Below are 19683 nucleotides of genomic sequence, written 5' to 3' on the forward strand. Positions count from 1 at the left end.
TTCCCCAAGAGTAAATCCCATTGGAGGCCCTGAGCCGAGTGTGGCTGTTTGCAAAAAATTATTTAAAAAAAAAACAAGAGCTGAATGAGGGAAAAAAATAATTAAAGAAAAAAAGTAAAAATCCAGAACAATGCAGCTGGCTCCTGGCTTTGCTCGCTCGGTTGTTTGGTTGGCTTGGGGTTTTTTTAATGGGGAGAGGGTGTTTTAGAAACGCGAAAGTGACCCCCCGCCCCAAAATAAATAAATAAAAAATATATTAAAATAGAAAATAATTTAAAAAAAATATATATATATTAAAAAAAAAAAAGCTCTTTTTTTTTTTTCCAAGATCTCTTCGCTCTTTTTCAGAGAGGGTTGGGAGGAAAAAAAAAAAAAAAAAAAAAGAAGCGGAGTATGGTGGTGGTAGGGGGGGTGGGATGTGTGTTTGCACCGCCCGGAGTCGTGCCCGGGACCCCCCGTTTTCCTCTCCCGCCGCCGCCGCCGCCGCCGCCGCCGCCGTCGCTGCTCGGTCCGCGCCGCTGTCGCTGCTCGGTCCGCGCCGCGCGCGCTGCTCCGCGCCCGCGCGCCCCCACGTCACCGACAGCACCCGCCGCCACGTGACCCGCCGGCCGGGCGCGACCACTGGCGAAGGGGGGGAACGCGGAGAGGGACGAACGGGGGGCGACCCGGTGGGACCCCCGCCGCAGCCGAGACCCCCCCGGAATACGCGCCCCCCCGCTCCGGCCCCGTTGGCGGCCTTCCCGGGGGGGATCGCGCCCCGGGAGGGCCGCGGCGGCGGGGAAGGCGCGAAGGGGGGAGGTCCGTGGCCCTCCCCATGCCGAGAGCGATGGTAGAGTCCGCAGCTCAAATTCCGAGAATTGGGCTCTGTTGATTCTTAGAACTGGGGTTCTTAGAAGTGGTGATGCAAGGAGTTTCTAGGAAAGCCCGGAGACCAGGTGATTGCTGCTTCTATTGCCGCGGCCGATTTTACCCTTTAATTCTCTCGCTCGCTTTTTTTTTTTTTTTTTTTTTTTTTTTTTTTTTTTTCCCTCTCCATTTTTTTTCCCTCCTCTTTCCCTCCCTGCCCCGCTCCGACGCTTGGCGCGGAGCCCCCTCTATATATTTCTACCCATTTTTTTTTTCCTCTCCCTCCTCTTTCCTTTCCCCTCCTTTCCTGCTGCAGGTGCCCTTTATTTTTTTTTAATTACTATTATTATTATCATCTCAATTTCATTTTTTCCCGTGCTTTATTTATTTATTTAATTCACATACACATCCCCCCTCTTGCCTTGCCCACTGTCAAGCGTGAAAAAATTAGGGAAATAGGGGTGCCTGCATGTCTTTAACGCTGGGAGCGTGTATGAGGGGAGGGGAGCGGGGTGGGTGGGGGTGTCTCCCCTCGCCGTCCTCTCCGGGGGATTATCGGTTATCTGGGATTATTGGCTTTCCCGCACGCGTGACGGCCGGGTGGGGACGGGGGGGACGGCGGCGGCTCCTCTCTGCACCTGCAGCCGCTCCGCGGGCGCAGGACGGCGGCGAGCGCCGGCGGCCGCCGGGCTTGTGGCGTGACTCGGGGTCCGTTCTCAATGGCTGGATCCTTCTCTCGGGGTGTGTTATTTTTCTTTGCCTTTTTTTTTTTCTTTTTTTTTTTTTTTTTTTTTTTTTTTTTTTTTTTTTCTTGGTGTGTGGTGTTGTGTCGCTGTCGTCGTTTCGCGGCCGCACGAAGCCGCCGCGGAGCGGGGCTGGCGGCAGCGCGGGGGCTCGGCGGTACTGAGCACCGGCCTTTCCGCATTAGCCCCCCGTTCTCTCTATTTCTGTTATTAAAGCAGTATTATTGTTATTCCGTTCCCGGTGAAACCACGGAAGGGCTGGTGCGTTTTGCAACCTGTGGCGGGGCTGCGCCGTGATCTGTCAAGCCCCGGGCTAAGAGCGGGTGGTGATGGAGAAGACTTGCGGCATTTCCCTGCCCGGGGAAGGGGGGAGCCCGCGGGGAGGCTCGGCCGCCGCCGCCTGCCGGCCCCAGAGCACCGCGGAGCGCCGGCCCGGGGCGGCGGGGACCGCGCTCGCCTCGACGGTGCGTGCGGGGCGGCTGCCGACCGCGTACCCAGCCGCGATGCAAAACTCGGGAAGGGGCAAAAGTGTATGAAGCGCCTCCGAATATCACGCTGAAAATAATAATAACAACAACACCGCCACCACCACCCGCGGGGAGGAGCGAGGGTCCCTCGCCCGGAGGAAGGCGGCGGGCGGGGGAAGCGGAGCGCAGCCATGCGAGGGACGGAGTCCGGGGCGCGATGCGTGCGGAGCCCCCCGCTGCCCCCAGCGCAGCCCTTCCCCTGTGTTTACTACCGCGGCGGACTTGGCGCGGGGACAGGCGCTCGTAAATCTGCCGCCGGCAGCCGCGGGGCTGGCCCCCGGCCACACGCCATTCCTGGAGCGAACGGCCGCGGGGAGCCGCGCAACCCCCGCGCCGCTGCGCCCCCGAAACCGCCGAGAGCGGGCGGGGAAGAGAGAGCGCTATTTGTTTTGGTTTGTTGGGGGTTTTAAATTTTTTTTTTTTTTTAGGTGCGTGTTCTTGTGTGCTCTTTTTCTTTTTTTTTCTTTTTATTTTTTTTTTTTTACGTTCCCCATCCCCCCCCTTTAAAAATAAAAGGCAAAACAAAACCGAAAAAGCCCAACTTTGTTATGAAAACTTTCGTGGTCGGACGGCAGCGACCTCTCCCGGCCACCCGCCCCCCCCCCCCCCCCACCTCCCCGCCGTCCCCCCCGCCTGTAGTTTGCAAAGTCACAGTATGAAATGTTATGAAATCGCCTCTTGGGAAGGAGGGAAACAGAAAGCAAGGCGTTTGTTTAGAAAAATCCGCGGCAGCCTCTCAGATGTGCCTAAAAAGCTGCCTTCGACCCCCCTGTTGCATTTCCAGGGAAGAGGCAAATCTGGGCTTAAAATCATGAGTCAAAATCGACGAAAACAAACCCGTCCCTGGTTAGTTTTTTCCACTGGCTTCAGTAGGCACAGGATCAGGGCGAGGGGAGACTGGGGACAGGCGGATGAGGCTCAGTGAGAAGCTGCTATGTTGGTCCAACATCTCTCTCTGGAGCCAAATTCCTACTTGTGCCAGTAGAAGTGTCAGCAGGGCCAGGTTTGGGATCAGGCCCTTATTTGATCTGGGAATCTTACTGATTTCTCTCCGAGCTTTTACATGCTTTAAAAATTATTATTTGCCATACTGTTTGAAGGATTTAAAGGATAAGAACTTTAGGAGCAAATGCAGGCTCCTTCCTCCAGTCCTTGAGGGGGTTACAGTTCAAAAATTGCTCTAAAAATATTTTAGGGGAATCCTCTCTTTATATATGCATAGGGAGGCAGAACCAGAGATTCTGTTATTTTCTACTAGGGGTGGGATTGCAGGTTTAAAAACTCGCATTATAGATGGTAAACATTTTGCCCCATGAAACATATCACCAAGCCATTAAAATATTCAAAAGGTGTCCAGAAATTTTCCAGAAGAATGGATTCTTACATTGTTCCAGTAAGAAGAGTTCATCTCTTGTTCAAATTTGATTGGCAAAACAGATCAAAGATCTGTTGAGATGCATTTCAATTCCAATTTCCAATCTCCCTCAGTTCTGACTGTCTTGAGTCAATATTGGGAGAGGAAGTGGAGGTTAACTGGTTAGTTATTATTGCGAAGGAAGAAGTTGGAATGAGAAGTGATTCTTACAAATCCCACCCCAGAAACAAAACAACAACAGCAAAAAAAATCTGTCAAAAGTCTTTGTGACACTTTTTAGATATCCCTGTTTGCAGTGCAGGGAGGATTCAGCCGGCTGTCAGATGGTACAAAAATAAACCTAGCAGAAACATTAAGTTTTTCAAAACAAGGCTGGAAAAGCTCATAAAAATAATGTTGCTCAGATGCGTTTTAAGAGAAACAGAATTACATCGACAAAATTATATGTTTTCCAGGTTTGGTTGGGGTGTTTTATTTTCCAAGGGGAAAAATGTTCCTGCAGCAAAGCGAACTGGTGCCATCTAGTGTCACCTCTCGCCGCTCCGCGTGGGGCTGGCGGGGCCGGGAGCCTCGGGAGAGTGGGAACATGTTTATTAACTGCTCGTTAAAAAAAGAAAAAAAAATGCTTGCCAGCTTGGAGGAAGGTGGCAGAGGAAACTCTGGATGCCACTGAACTTATTTAAGGAGCCTAATTGGAAACAACCGAGTGCTTATTAAAGTCACTGACATTTCCATATGGAGTTCTCTCTGGGTCTGGTCATGAAATCACATGTGAAAATCTTTCCGAGTTGTGGTGTTAATCTGCCCTTGAATTTTTGCCTAATTTAGGATGTATTGTAAAGCTATGCTCTTTTTTTTTTTTCTTTTTTTTTTCTTTTTTTTTTTTTTTCTTTTTTTTTTTTTTTTTTGGATCGGGGAAAGCTTTCAGCCTCCAGCTGCAGCAACCCAATATGAATTTGTAGGAGTAGTGTTTGGGTTTGGAGCACTTTTTTTTTTTTTCTTAGTAAACAGTAATGTTATTCTCAAAACCCCATACAAATACAGGTGGTAAAACTTTGTGTGCCAGTGCCGTGTGGTAGGACTGTCCTCTCATTTTATTTGGATTCTCCATGTAAAAGAAAATCTTTTTACGAAGTCTACAGATGAATAAAACAAAGCTCTAACCAGGAGGTGCATTTCTTAGTGTGCAACTTATATATCTTCATATGTTTATGGTGTTAAGGCTTAAGAATTGTTTCATGCCTGTTTTAGTCCATGTGCTGTAATACCTGGGCTGAGAACTTCTTTCAAAGAGCTTTTACTGGTTCAGCTGGAGCCTGAAATGTTGTTTTCAGGTTTCTGAGAAGTTGGTAAAATCTAAATTTGGTGGAAAGTTGCTTGTGTGCTCACAACCTCTTTCTCCATTTTATAGTAGTATAGGAGTCTATAAACAGGAGCCTTGTATGCCGAATGCCTGTATTCTTCTCTAGATCTATTTTTAAACCATTCTTCTGTTTGGCAAAAAGTGACACTTGGTTTCCATGTTTACAGCAGGCATTGGCAAACCTCAGGAGTTCACAGTTTGCAGTTTGGTTAGATCAGTATCCAAAAGTCAGCATCTGACCAGTAAGCTCCTTGAGACTGCAAATTTAGACTGCAAATGTAGTCCTCCTTTTTTCTTTTCTTTTTTTTTTCTTTTTTTTTCTTTTTTTTTTTTTTTTTTAAATCCGAGCTTTATCTTATGTGTTCTCATCACTGCAGGATGATGGCAGCCAAAAGACACACACCCCCAAATTGGAGCAAGCATGTAGTCTTCAGGACTACTTTAAAACCAGTAATCTCAGTGGAGCTTCCCATCTAAACCAGAGAGAGAACTAGGGGCATTTGGGAGAGGGGTAGGAAATTATTGGTCTATATTGTTTTCCTTCCCCTCTTTCTCCTGGTCAGTTGCTGCTTTTAGGCTGTGTGCCGGGTACCCATGGGGAATGTTGGACCCCTTCTTGTAGAGGAGGGAGCCTGGAACAAGCACCCTGCAGGACAGGGGCTTCTGAATGGGTCCTGAAGAAAGTGTCCTGTAGGACTAGGTACCCTCTGAAAAGCATCTCCTTAAATCTGTTTGGTTAAATACAGGGGCAAGGGGGTGTCTCATCCCATCCAGGCGGGATGCCAGAGCAGTTCCTTACTGCCAGAAGGAGTTGAGCCACCCTCAGCCCCAGGAGTACAGAGACAGGGAGGGTCAGGTGCCAGCTGGTAATTTTCTGTCCCAGTGTGGGGTAGGGATGATCAGACACCTCCTGGGAGCCCAGGGGGGCCAGGGACCCAGCTCAGCTGCTGGGGACACCCAGCTCCGGCTGCACCCTGTTGCCGGGTCGGCATCTCAGTGCAGGGTTCAGCGTTGGCAGGGCACAGAGTCCGTCTTCTGTTCTCTGGAGTAGCTCCCTAGATTTGAGCCAGGACATGGTTCCTGCCTTCCCTTGAAAAATTAATGTGCCAAATTGCTTGGGGTCGTTTGAAATGCTGAGGAAGGCTCGACTCCTTGCTTCCCAAGGGCATGCACTGCTGCTGCCTCACAGCCAGAGCTTGGCTCCGTAGAGGGCAGGGGAGTCCTTTTTAGTAGGAAAACACTGGAGCCAGTTTTAACGTGCTTACCCCCTCCCTCCTCTGCGTTTTCTTCTGCAAAGACCAAAACAATGTGGAGACTTGAGCTGGGCCAGCTTTCAAGGGCAATCCTTTAAAACCTCTTTTGAAGTATGAACTATAAAGTTCCCTGCGGCGCTCGAGAAAATATGCAGTTTTCCTGGTTCCAAATGCTGATAATAAACCCGTCCAGATAATGTATTGCATTTCCTAGAAACATTTGTTTGCTGGCAGGAAATTGGATCAGATTGAGACCGCTCGATAGAGCAAGTGCAATCCGCGCACGGAAGGGTACGGTGGAAAATACGACAGGGCTTGCACTAGTGATGCTGCTTTTGATCTGTGCTGACGCTGTGGACTTCTCTCAGTCTCTTCATGGGTTATTATTAACCCAGCCACGTTTTGGCCTAGACACTCACCAGAAGCTACTAAACTAATAAAACTCTGCTGTGACAGCTAAAGGACACTTCGTGCCCCTGGATTGCATGGTAGCAGAAAGCTGAGCTGGGCACTCACACACCCCCAGCTAAAAGCATCTTCTTCACTGTGGCATGTAGTACCCATGGCTATGCTGGGGGAGCCACCCACACCCCACCTCATTTTCTTGGTTGTCCCCTTGATGCCTGTTCTGGAGAAACCAGGCATTCCTTGGCAGGGTGGAGAGGCAGCTGGCAGCACGCCATGGCAGGCAGTGGGGATGTTCCCATGGGGCTGGGACCCTGCAGGGTGCAGGGACTGGGGGAGGAGGAGGGCAGGATGGAGCTTCCCCTGGGCGGGCAGTTTCGGAGCACTGTGTGGGATGAGGCTGTGGGGAAGGAAGATTTCACCCAGCCACTCCTCTAAGGTGATGTGAGTGAGTCGGCGCTGCAGGCTCTGGAGGGGTAGGAGATTGGGGCCCAGGGAGGGGGAAGTCTTTGGTGCTCTCCTCCCTGGCTATGCACTTGGGGGTGGGAGAAGGGCTAAGACCACAGGGTATTCCCCATGCAAAAAAGAATAGGGGAGCAAGGAGTTCCTCGCTGTGCACAGAGTGGGAGGCGGATGGATGAAAAGGGATTTCCTCTAACTGGGAGAGTAGATGAATGGAGAGGCATGGCAGAAAAATGGAACCAGGAAGTCCCTGGTTGTCCCCTCTGCCCTAGGGTAAGTGAGCAGAGAGGGTCTCCCCTTCGCATGGGGTTGAGCTGAAAGAGGTTGCCCCACATGAAGGTGCACCTTCCCCATGCTCTCTGAGCTGCAGGGAAGGCAGAGCCAGCACTGGGCTCCTTTCCAGGAATGGGTTTTCTCGGGGAGGTGCCGGCAGGGAAGGGCTGTTCCCTGAACCGCTGGGGCAGACCCATTGCCTTCCTGGAAGGCAACAGCAGTGACAGTCCGTGTGGCCACCCCCAAAATGGGCCCTGCGCCTATTCCAGATCTTCCTCTATGGGCATAGCAAGCCCGGGCACACAACCTCGAGCACTGCTGGAGAGCCCACACCTGCAAGGTACTGGGCAGGAAAACTGGATGGGGGGTGTGGGATGATGCTCTGGCCCCAACTGAGCCTGGAGGAGCCTCATGGGATTTGAGGGGGGTTGGATGGCAAAGACCATGCTTGGCTGCAGTGGTTTTTTTCTGACCCTCCATCACTGGTCTCTGGTCCTTGTTGCCATTCTGTTCTCTCTGGTCTGAGTATCCTCCTCTGCTGGGGTCCAAAGCTGGTGCTGTGTGGGGACTGGAAGGGACAGGGTTAACCCGACTCAGCACAGCGAGGGGAAGGAAAGTCCCTTTCCCTTTGCATGCCCACATCCTGCAGCCGGGAGCTGCTTGGGATGCACCTGCCCAGTTCTTGGGGCTGTGGGTGTTGACGCAGTGCTGTGCTGGGAGGGATTATTTGGAAGGGTGGGGAGGGGGCTGTGCTGGGGTCCAGCTCTGGGAGAGAAGCTGGGTATCCCCCCGGGCAGTGCTGTGCCCTCGCTGTGGATAAGGGAATTTGGTGACCATAGCAGCTTCTCGCATGATGCTCACGGGTGCAGCGTTCATCTTGCTGTTTGTAACTTTGTTGGTTTACAAGTGGGTCACCTCATCTCCTCTGTGACACTGAGGTGACTCCCCAGAGCTTGGCAGGGTATGTCTGCCACTGTGGGTGAGGTTGGGGTGCCAGCCAGCTGCCCCAAATGCACACATCTGCTCATGTGGACACAGGGATGTGTGCTGGGCTCCTTGCAGAGCGCTGTGAGTCCCTTGGCTTGCAATTGACGGCAGTGAGTGGCTGGCAGTGAGCATGTACAGAAAGGTCAGAGTCTGCAGTATTTGGGAAATGAGTCACTTTTTGTATGTGCATAAAGTTTTAAGCTGGCCAGGCTCAGAGCGGCTCTGAAGATTTGTGTTTGATGGCTGGAATAAAGCTGTAAGACACCCTCTGGGTTTTGCGCATGATACCTTGCCTTAAATCTCATCTCTTCATCCCAGTGGCTCTGGGGATGGGAGGGGAGCTTGGGCTCCAGACCTGCACATCTCCTGCAAGGGAGAGGGAAGGCAGCACTTGTCCTCACAGGGATGACTGGGCTTTCTGCAAGCACCTGGCAGTCTTAATAGTCTGGGGATTGGTCCTCAAAATAGTGTGATGAAGGTCTTGGGGTTTGTTGGCTCACTTATTAATTGTGCTTCTAGCTGCTGGGGCAACTGCCTGAGGACCTTCTTCCTGCATTGGTGCCAAGTAAATTTGGATTGGTTTTAAGTAAATTTTGGAGGATTAGTATGAGTTCTGGAAGGCAATTAACTCCTGTGTTTCCTTGCTGTTCTGCCCCAGCTACATTGCTGGTGAAGCCAGTGCCTGGAGACACAGCTTGTGGTTTAAGGGAAGGCTTTGGCAGCAGCAAGGGGAAGGGGCATTTGTTCTGCGTCCTCATTGTTTCCACCACTGCTTCCTTTGCAGTCCTGGCCAAGTCACTTTGGTACTTGATGCCTATATCCTCCCAAATCTGTTCAGCAATCCCATCCCAGGGCGTTTTTACCAGTGGCTGGAGCATGTGGGTTTCTGAGCAGAGTGGCAGATGTTTGTGTGTATGTCATACCTGTTAACAAGGTGCTGGGAGTACGGCATGGGTCTTGAATGTGGCACCGGACAGGAATTCAGTCTTGGCAGGGGAAGAGTTATCTCCGAAAGAAGTGGTGAGAAAATTCTTGCTTGACTTCCCTTCCCCACCTGCCTTTAAGTTCCTGAGTCATGGAAATGAAAATCTCCTTGGCATACGCCCATGGTTTGGGCTAGAGGGTGTGGAAGAAGCTATGATTGCATTCTCAAAGCCTGTGGTTGTGATAAGAATGTACTGTACCAGAAGAAACAAATGTTAACCTCACTGGAGAGTAGAAGGTTTGTTATCTCTAGCTTTTATCCAACTGATACTTGAGCGAAACAGCAGCCTTGTGACCTGCCAGGGCCAATTCATAATTACCAGCTAATGTGGTGTTTGTTTTCTTGTGCTTTATTTGTAGGTTTGAAAGAAACTTTTGGACTGTGAATTGAGGCATTGGGTATGTAAATTTAAATTTTTTGCTTTCCCTCCTAACCTCCCTCCCCCTTTCCTTAATGAACTGTTTCATTAGACCCAGCTGGAATTTGTTTTTGGGAGAGCAGCTGCTCTGTAGAAACTGCTGTATGTTCATGTGCCACTGGGGAGGGAGGAGTCAGGAATAGGGGAGGGGATTGATTGTGGAAGAATTTGACACGAAAGATGCATATTCCAGCCCAAACCTCAGGGAGATGTGGGCCATCCTCGGTGCTGATTGGGAGGACATCTCTGAGATGGGTCAGCAGGTGTTGTGTTGGGGGAAGGCTTCATATTCCTCGACTAATGTGAACCTTGCTCACGGGGAGGGACTGGGCCATGGTGTGGGTAGCAGCCCAGCAGGTTGGATGAGTTCTACTCCTCACCAGTTAATTGGGAAACTGTGGACAGGTCTTCTCCAGAGTGGCCACCACTTGGGAGTAGGAAGGTAGTTTCCTGGGTGAGGGCTGGTGTTCTACTGTGGGCTGGATATTCTAGATGTTGAAATAATTCGACTTCAGTTGGGACCTTAAGGCTTGTTTTGATTCCTGTGGCTGGGTTTACAGCCAGACATCACACAGGTGAGGAGGATGGCTCCTGAGGGAGGTTGGAAGGCTAGGAGCTATGTTGGAAGGCTTGTGGAGATGAACCTGAGTGGGCTGGGGTGGGGCTGCCATGGGTGAGGCAGGGAGAAAGAGATGATGGTTAGCTAATCCTCAGGAAGGTCTGATTGCCTTCCCCCACCAGCTTGCTGGGTGGGATGAGACATGCCAGGTCTCACTATCGGCTCAGGGACCTCACTAGGCAGCCTGGCAAGAGCTTGGTGTGGTGCAGAGCTGTTTGCCTTGGGACCAAGGAGCTGGTGCTGCCCCTACCAGGAGCAGATGGCCATCTGAGCATGTCGTAGAGAAGCAGCTGTCTCTTCCCTGGATTTAGAGTACTTGCCTGGCTGTTCTCCTTTCTCATCTTCCTCTGATGCTTGTGTCTCACGCAGACTCAAGATGGCCTCGCCGGCAGACAGCTGCATCCAGTTCACCCGCCACGCGAGCGACGTCCTCCTCAATCTCAACCGCCTTAGAAGCCGGGATATCCTAACTGATGTTGTCATCATCGTGAACCGGGAGCAGTTTAGAGCCCACAAAACAGTCCTGATGGCCTGCAGGTGAGAGCAGGGTCCTTCCCTGCCTTCCTTCTTGCTCGCTCAGGCTTTGGCCTCCAGACACACTGTTGCAGTCCTGAGAGGGCTTGTGGGATTCATGGAGAAACAGAGGCAGAGAAGCAGAACTGAAAGGGGCTGCCAAGAAGTTTGTACCTGTAACGGGATTAGAGCTGAGACCACTTCCCTCCAGTGTGCTGCCCTCACCTCTCTCCTTGTGTGCCCACATCTGCCCACACACAGCCCATGGAGACCAACGGGAGCGCAGCAGATGTCAGGCACATCCCTGAAGGCAAAGCACAAATGTGCCACAGGGACAGGATAGAAGAGGAAGGGCTGGATGCTCACTGGGGTGAGCGAGTCCTCTGTGACCGAGGTGTCCCCTGCCACCGCTATTTTTAGAGCTATTCCTCCCTGGCTTCCAGACTGCTGGCTGCACCCACCTTACTTAATTCTTTTTTTTTATTTTTTTTTAAGCCTGATGGGGTCCAAAATCCCTTTCCAGCTCCTAAGATTGCTGGAGTTCCTTCCTAGTAAATGCTAATTAATATCCCACTATTGCCCAACTGAATTACAGCAAATGCCTTCCAGGTTCTCTTGCTGACATGGTATGAAGATTTCAAAAAGTCAAGCTTTGACTATTAAAATATCTGAAAAATGTTTTGGCAACATTTCTCCTTTTTTTTTATTTTTCTGGTTTAAGACTGTGTGTGCTGTGTGTGTATGCCTCAAGAGGCTTCTGAAAGAAATGAGTCATAGTAGGAAGGGGATGGTAGTAAGAACAACAATGGAAAAAAACCAAAAAAGCTGGGGAATTACTAAATGGAGGCAGTGGGGAGTTGTTGAGCAGGTGAGATCTAAAAGCAGGCTGTTCCAGTTGGGAAAAGTGCAGTGCAAAAGACGCTTACTAAGCTGAGAAACCAAGCTTGATAATAAGGGGGAAGCTCAGGGAATTCTGTAATTGCCTCCTCCTCCTCCCTTCCCATTCTCAAACCCCTCTGTACTCAGGGATTTCATACAAATTCTCCTTTTTCTCTTTGAATTGTCATAACACTTGTCCTCTCTACTGTCTCCCCACTGCAGTGGCCTCTTCTACAGCATCTTCACTGACCAGCTCAAGTGCAACTTGAATGTCATCAACCTGGACCCTGAAATTAACCCTGAGGGGTTTTGCATCCTCTTGGACTTCATGTATACCTCCTGCCTGAACTTGAGGGAGAACAATATCATGGCTGTGATGGCCACAGCACTCTACCTGCAGATGGAGCACGTGGTTGACACCTGCCGAAGGTTTGTCAAGTCTAGGTGAGTGCCCTTGGTGAACTTTGAAGAGCCTGGGACTGTGTGTTTGGGTGGGCAGGGGAAGAACTGACAAAGTATCTGCAAATGCATCTTTCCGGGCTGAAAATTACTTTGTCTCTCTCCTGTTTTCCCGAATTCCAGTGAAGCAGAGATGGTGTCTGCTGTGAAGACCCCAAGGGAAGAGTTTTTGGCTGGACGGATGCTAGGCCACCCAGAAGTGATGGCTTATCGGAGCAGGGATGTCTCGGAGAGCGGCATGCCTCTTCAAAACGGGTCCCTCTGCAATGGGAGGGCCTTTGCACCTGGCTTGATCAACAGTTTGTCTGGATCCCCCATTTCCTACCACGGATACAGCCCTCTCCCTCTAAATAGCTTCCTGGTGGATGATGAGTTGCGGGAGATGAGGATGCCTCTTTCTGAACTCTCAAGGGCAGGTGCCTTCCCCAAGGAGAGGATCCTGCCGTGTGACAGCTCCAGGACAATCCCCACTGAGTACATGAGAACCATTACTGACATCTCTGCCAACATGTGCCACGCCACCATCTATGCTCCGAAAGAAGGTGCTGCTGAGGAAGCCAGGAGTGACATGCACTACAGCATGGCCTCTGGGCCCAAACCTGTCATCCCTTCAATCCGGAACAATCCCTACTTCCCTTGCGACAAAGTGGCCAAAGAGGAGGAGCGGACCTCTTCAGAGGACGAGATCAGCCAACACTTTGAGCCCACCAACACACCCCTGGACCGCAAGGGACTCATCAGCCCCCAGAGCCCACAGAAGTCAGACTGTCAGCCCAACTCGCCAACCGAGTCCAGCAGCAGCAAGAATGCCCGTATCGGTCAGAACTCCAGCTCCCTCTTCACCAAGAGCCCCACAGACCCCAAAGCCTGCAACTGGAAGAAGTACAAGTTCATTGTCCTCAACTCTCTCAACCAGAACACCAAGCAAGACAGCGCTGACCAGAACGAGATGGGAACCCTCTCTCCTCGCACCTACGTGCCCATGTCTACTTGCCAGCAGTCCATGGAGCCAGAGCATCTCAATGTGCAATCCCCCACCAAGATAAGCGTGAATGGTGAAGACTCTACTATCCCACAAGCAAGCAGACTCAACAATATTGTTAACAGGTGAGAAGACTTCCACCCCCATATCCCTTCCCCCTGAGAAATAGGACTTCCTGCCTTGTTGGTGAGGGTTTGCAAGTGTGAAATATCTGTGGCATTGAGCTGGGAAGTCCAGTCACGAGCAGATGGAAGCCCCTGCATTTGGTGAAGGGCTGCTTGTGACATTGTCTGAGTGCCCACCATCCCCACTGTAGTGGTGCCAGCCTGGACTGGCAAAGGAACTGGGAACACTGGGTTGTGAATCCCTGGGTAACTTTGGCAGCTCTGGATGATTTCTGGAGCCTGGATTTGCTTAGCCTGTGTTTCCACCAGACTCCCTATGCCTCAAGCTTTAGTGTTGGCTGTAAGCATTGGAGTGGCCAAAGTGTCAGGGAACAGTATGCTATCCTCTGGACCTGGATGTTTCTAAAGACATTTGAGGTCATTTGGTGATGGGCACCTGAAGGTTTGAGGCTTAGGGACCTGTTGCTGATCAAGGCTATGCTGTGCATCTCACCACAAAGATGTCCCCAAAAAACACGTCTGTCCCTTGTGTTGGGAGGGGTGCAAACAAGGGTCTGGTATGGAGCACAGCAAGAGCCTTCTCACGGCTCTGTACGTTGCTGTCCTTCCACAGGTCCCGGGATGGGTCCCCTCGGAGCAGCGAAGGGCAGTCCCCACTGTACATGCATTCATCGAAGTGCAGCTCCTGTGGCTGCCAGTCCCCACAACATACTGAGATGTGCCTTCATACCCCCAGCTCAAACTTTGGAGAAGAGATGGGGGAAACCCAGTCTGAATACTCTGACTCCAGCTGCGGTGAGTTTCGTATCCGTGGTCATCTTTTTCAACCAGCAGTTGAAACCATCACTGAGTGCCCTGTGATCAAACACACAGTCAGACCTGTCCCTGATGCTGGTGGACCCCACAGTGCTTTACAGCCCTCTCTTAAGTGTCTGCCCAGCTGTGTGCAAGCATATGAGGGACACATGTACATGGGAATTGCTTCCTTCCTCCCTTTCCCCAGCACCATCCAGATACCTTGTGCAGGGTGTTAGTCACCTGCTGCAAACCTGGCAGGTAAGGACAGGAAACAAGTGCACCCCACCCCACCAGAACCACAGGAGAGCAAGCCTGACAGATGTAATGACCGTAATGGGGATTGGGCAAGCTGGCATGTCTCACGCATCCGTCATGATATCTTTATTATCGGGGAGCCCAGTATGCACATCTGGGGAAATACAGATAATGGGGCTTGCAATCTTGTTGCAAAACCCCACAAGCCCAAAGACAGGTATCTGTGCACTCATCTGCCTGTAGCTCAGGGAGGGGGAATGCAGCATTGCCACCTGTAGTGTGGGCAGGGATCCAAGGAGGGAACCTCACTGTGGTAACACTCAACACAACATTTAAGAGTTGGGCACCTTCCTAGTGGGGGAACCTGCCTTGTGATTTGGGTGGTGATTGTCTTCCCACGCTCAAGGCAGACTTCTGTACACGTAAAGGTTAAAGACCTCTAAAGGTGCAGGAGTTGCTCCAGAGCTGAGCATCCTTCAGAGGATGCCTGATAATTTGAGTGCTTTCATGGACCTCTCTGAAAGATGTCCAGGTGAAATGCTGGCTTCTTGGAAGCAGCCTGTGTGTCACTAAAGGAAAGAGAGAGCTCTAAACGAGGGCTCGTGGTGACTTTGCTCTCTCAAACGCATGTTGTTGCTGTGTGCGCAAGGTCAGGAGGTAACAGCACGGTGCAAGCACGACTGAACATGAACATCTGCACTTGGCTGCTTGTTGCAACGCTTGCTCTGGCTGCCCCTCTTCTCCATCCCAAATCCATCCCATAGCCTGTAAAGAAGGTGGCCCATGCACTGCCCATCTGATTGCTCTCCTCTCTGCCCTCCCAGAGAACGGAGCCTTCTTCTGCAACGAGTGTGACTGCCGGTTCTCCGAGGAGGCCTCTCTCAAGAGACACTCTCTGCAAGTCCACAGTGACAAGCCCTACAAGTGCGACCGCTGCCAGGCCTCCTTTCGCTACAAGGGGAACCTCGCCAGCCACAAAACCGTCCACACAGGTACAGTGTTGGCCGTGGGGACAGCTTTGGGGAGGCTGTGGGTTGGTGAGCATGTGGGTGTTTATGGCTGGGTTTGTGCCGGGTGCAGCATCCTCTATTCTGTGTCACAAGCTGTCCCTGGTGGGAAGAGCAAGGTGCTTTACTTGGCACAGCCAGAGAGCCCTTGGACAGAGCACCAAGCCTGGGAGTGGGGGAGATACCTGCCCTTGCAGCAGGGGTGGAACACAACCTCCTTTGCTGTGAAGCACTGAGCACCACTATTTTTAAAGGTGTCTTGCAAAATGCATAGCTGGGAGCAAATGTGCAGCCTCCAGGTAACTTTGTGGTAGACTTAAGCAAAAAAAAATTTAAAAATAATCAGAACATTTAGGGAGAAGTCTGAGATTTATTTTTACATCCTAGAAATCCAGGTCACACCTTGCTTGGCATAAACTCTGCTGATGGGAAAATCTGTGAATGGATGGACTCTGTGAATCAGCACAATGAAAGCTGAGAAAGGAAGAGGATATTAAGGGTTTAGTCATTTGCTGACAAACCTAGGGCTTATTTTATTTCATGCTTTTAATGCTTAACATGTCGAAAGCCAGTCCACAAGCTGGGGAAGGAAAGTCTGGGCTGACAACTCAGTGCTGCTGCACTGAATTAGACCCAAATTCCCGCAGTCGCAGCTGAGCTCCAGGAGGGCTGTGCAGGGGACTGAGACAACACAAGTGCCAGGGCAGGGTTCAAGGGTGATTACTAACAGCTGTAGGGAGATGTAGGATAAGGAGGAACGATGCTGTTAATCCTTGGTGGCAGACCTGCCTGACTTCCTGTCTTGTCCTGAAGGCCTCAGCTCCTAATCCAAAAGAGAAAAGCTACCTGCTGGGCTCACCCTGCTCTCTAGACACCCTGACCAATGCTGCTTGTCCACAGCCATCTCCAAAAGGGACAGGAGTCAGGGCTAGTGCTTCATGCCATGGGGCTTGGCACCTGAAGGGACTTAGCTCTGGGGGGCACCACGGATCCTGGTTGCTGAACACACCTGTAGCTAATCCCTCACCCTTTCTTTGGGCTCTGCAGGAGAAAAGCCGTACCGCTGCAACATCTGCGGGGCACAGTTCAACCGACCAGCTAACCTGAAAACCCACACACGCATCCACTCTGGAGAGAAACCCTACAAGTGTGAGACTTGCGGGGCCAGATTTGTCCAGGTACGTGTAGCCTCTGGGACCTGCAGTCCCTGGGGAGGTGGGGTGTAGGCAGAGCTTCTGCCCAAGACTGGCAGATCTTCACCACCAAGACTGGTGATCCCTCATGGCAGGGAGGAGGCTGATGATGGCCCAGCTTGCTACCTTGAGCAGCTCTTCCCATGGTGCCATGGGGTAGATATGGACCTTAAGGTTTGAGGGGGGCAGTTTGGCTTAGTAAGGAAGCCTGACTGCTGGTTGTAGCTATTCTGCTCCGTTTGGTCTTAAGGACTGGAGATACCAGACCTCAGACACATGGCCCTGACTCCCAGCTGGAACCCAATAGACCAAAAAAGATGTCTGGGCAGATACCCATTCCCACAGGGATACCCTTGCTCCCAGTGGGATGCCTTCTTCCCTGGGGCTGTCCTGACCCAGAGCTGCTCTCTGCAGGTGGCCCATCTCCGTGCTCACGTGCTCATTCACACCGGAGAGAAGCCGTACCCCTGTGAGATCTGTGGCACACGCTTCCGGCACCTGCAGACCCTCAAAAGTCACCTCCGAATCCACACAGGAGAGAAACCGTATCATGTGAGTGGCCCTGCTTTTTTTGCTGGTGGGGAATCTCAGCTTGGGCTGGGGGAGGATGCTGCCAAGCCTGGGGGGCTGGGAAGATGTGAGGGCATTCACATGGGCTGGTTGCAGCATCCTAATGCCCTTTGCCAGCCTCATGAGGCCCTGCACCAAGGTCACATCCCTGCTTCTCGTGCCCCATTTCCCTCCTGGGCATTAGCTGATGCTGATGTGGTATTTTTTCAGGCGTGGCTGTGTTGGGAACACTGACATGCAGCCCAAGCTGGGTGCATCTTAGTTGCTCTTTTCTTCCATCCCATTTGGAAGAAGGTCACACTTCTTCAAATAGCTATGGCTTAAATTACAGCTGCCTGTGGTGTGCAGAGATGGGGGAAAGGAGCAGACAGCCTGGCCTGAGCTCCCCTCTGATGGTGGTAATTGCACCCAGCAAGCAGCCTGTCCTGCCTTGCTTGCAGCCCTGGGGGCTCCCAGCTCTTTGCTGGGGCTTTCCTGGCTTTCACCATCTACTAGAGAGAGAATCCAAGCAGGGATTGACATCTAAACGTCCTGGAGCCATCCAGCTTGGCAGAGGTCAAAAGCAGCTCTAGAAATAGCCCTGTAGCTGGTTTGATCGCCTAGATATGGAGCTTGGTGTTATGTCTGTCAGACCCAGAGTCATCTCCTGAGGGACTTTGCCCTTTGTGCATCCCATAAACCAACATCTGCTGCTGAAAGCCTGGGCTGGTGGGCCCCCACGTGCTGCTCCTCCCAGTGCTTTCCCACTTTTTCCCTCGTCCACCTGTTTAGTGGGTGCAGTGTCCGTGGGTCTCTGGTGGAGAGCAGGTATTTGGTGGCCCGCGGGGAAGGACGTGTCCCCTGCCGTGGCGTTTCACACCTTCTGCCTTTGCCTGTCGCCCCACAGTGTGAGAAGTGCAACCTGCATTTCCGCCACAAAAGCCAGCTGCGGCTCCACCTGCGGCAGAAGCACGGGGCCATCACCAACACCAAGGTGCAGTACCGCATCTCGGCCAGCGAGGTGCCTCCGGAGCTCCCCAAGGCCTGCTGAAGGCAGAGGATTTCCCAGGAGGAGGTCGTCTTGGGGGGCATGGGGGGGGGGAGAAGCTGTCCAAAGGATACTTGCAACACTTTAAAAGAGGAAAAAAAAAAAAAAAAAAAAAAGAAGAGAGAGAAAGAAAAAATATTCATCACATGATGGAGTGCCTCTAAACCCATAGTACAGATAGGTGGAAAAACATTAGAAATTTTAAAAAAATTTACAAATACACGGGTTTTATTTTTCCCAGTTATGTGAAACAAAAAGAAAAAATAAAATTATTCAGATCTTACTGTAAATAAAACATAAAAAAATTAAAAATAGTCATTTTAAATGTCTGTGCAGTGGAGTGTTGATAAACTCTGGAGTCTAACCTTCACAGCCTTTGCCGTTTAAAGATGAGGAATGTAATGTTGATTTATGGGAACAGATTTTTTTCTTTTGTATGCAAAATGTGTGTTCTTTTAAAGAGAAAGTATGCTATTAAAGAGAGGGCTTTAACTTTTTTAACCAAAGGTGAAGGAATCTATGGCAGAGTTGTAAATATATATAGATATAAATATATAAATATATATATAAAATAAATATATATAGACCTTTAAAAAAGCTATATTAAAAATATATAAAATGCATTAAAGGCTCAGTTGGACTCTGCAGGCAGAAGCCACTCTGAGAATCTTTATTATGATAGAGCACTTAAGGAGATATTTTAAAGTATTGCATCTGTACAAGTAAGAAAATATTTTGTCTAAATGCATCAGTGTATTTGTATTTTTTTGCAAGTGAAGGTTTACAATTTACAAAAAAGTGTGTATTAAACCAACAAAGCTGCAGAAGGAATTTAAAATAATAATAAAGTGTAATTTTTTTGTTCTAGTTCTCAGTCTGTATATATGTAAAATGTGGTTTCGCACGGTGCCTTTCTTTTCAATGGAAGTTTTCAGTGTATGGACTATATTGAGCTCAGTTTCTTCAAGGTACAGCCTGATGTTGCAAAAGGAGTTTTGGTGGAACTCTTTAGTGGGGGAATGTTTTATTTTTTTTTGTTTTGGATTTTTTTTTTTTTGTCTTATTTTACATGCTTGTGTTATAAACAATCTCGGGAGACAGGGTTTGGGCTGTGTCTAAACTGCATTAATGCGTTCTGTAAAATATAGCTGTACAAATAAAAGAATAAAATGAAGAAAAGTGACATATGATGGAGTGAGAGGTCTGTTCTTGCCTGTCCTTCTCCTTGAGCACCTGGGAGCTGTGCTGGTGCCCGGGGAAGGGGTTGAGCATCCCACAATCTGGTGTGAGCTCTTGGCTTGGTGTGGCTCTGGCCTTGTGTTGGAGGCAGGGGCCTGTTCCAGCATCGAATGAAGGTGGTCTCTGGCAGGAGGTGTGAGCAGGACTCTGGATCCTGGTGGGGAAGTGTGCCACCCCCTTGATACTCTCTGCACTGGCACTGAGTAGCCAGCAGGAACAGGGCAGAGCCTGGGAGAGACCTTTGCTGACCAGCCCAGGGACAGTTCCAGATGGCTGGGTAGTTATTTATATTTCCTGGAATCCAGTGCACTTGCCAGAATTGCTCAGGGGAGATGGCTGCCTGCTGCTCCTCTTTTCAGAGCCTGGGATGGTGGAGGCCT

General features: G+C 50.5%; 1 protein-coding gene across 1 annotated transcript; it reads left to right on the forward strand.

The window, feature by feature from the left end:
* The first annotated feature begins 864 nt into the window (after positions 1–864).
* On the forward strand, positions 865–19251 carry BCL6 (BCL6 transcription repressor). The gene is made up of 10 exons (XM_048314554.1): positions 865–935; positions 9579–9617; positions 10626–10793; positions 11871–12092; positions 12231–13214; positions 13828–14009; positions 15092–15259; positions 16322–16452; positions 16882–17019; positions 17924–19251. Exons 3-10 carry the CDS (start codon positions 10633–10635, stop codon positions 18065–18067), a joined length of 2130 nt encoding a protein of 709 aa, XP_048170511.1. The 5' UTR covers positions 865–935; positions 9579–9617; positions 10626–10632; the 3' UTR covers positions 18068–19251.
* Positions 19252–19683: the final 432 nt, after the last annotated feature.

Source organism: Corvus hawaiiensis, chromosome 10, assembly GCF_020740725.1.
Source record: "Corvus hawaiiensis isolate bCorHaw1 chromosome 10, bCorHaw1.pri.cur, whole genome shotgun sequence".
Lineage (NCBI taxonomy): Eukaryota > Metazoa > Chordata > Aves > Passeriformes > Corvidae > Corvus > Corvus hawaiiensis.

Bases quoted from the DNA above. Each gene is read 5' to 3' on its own strand.
- BCL6 (XM_048314554.1), top strand. From the start codon at position 10,633: ATGGCCTCGCCGGCAGACAGCTGCATCCAGTTCACCCGCCACGCGAGC. The intron at 14,010-15,091 runs GTGAGTTTCGTA...CTGCCCTCCCAG, and splicing joins ATACTCTGACTCCAGCTGCG to AGAACGGAGCCTTCTTCTGC. The intron at 15,260-16,321 runs GTACAGTGTTGG...TGGGCTCTGCAG, and splicing joins CCACAAAACCGTCCACACAG to GAGAAAAGCCGTACCGCTGC.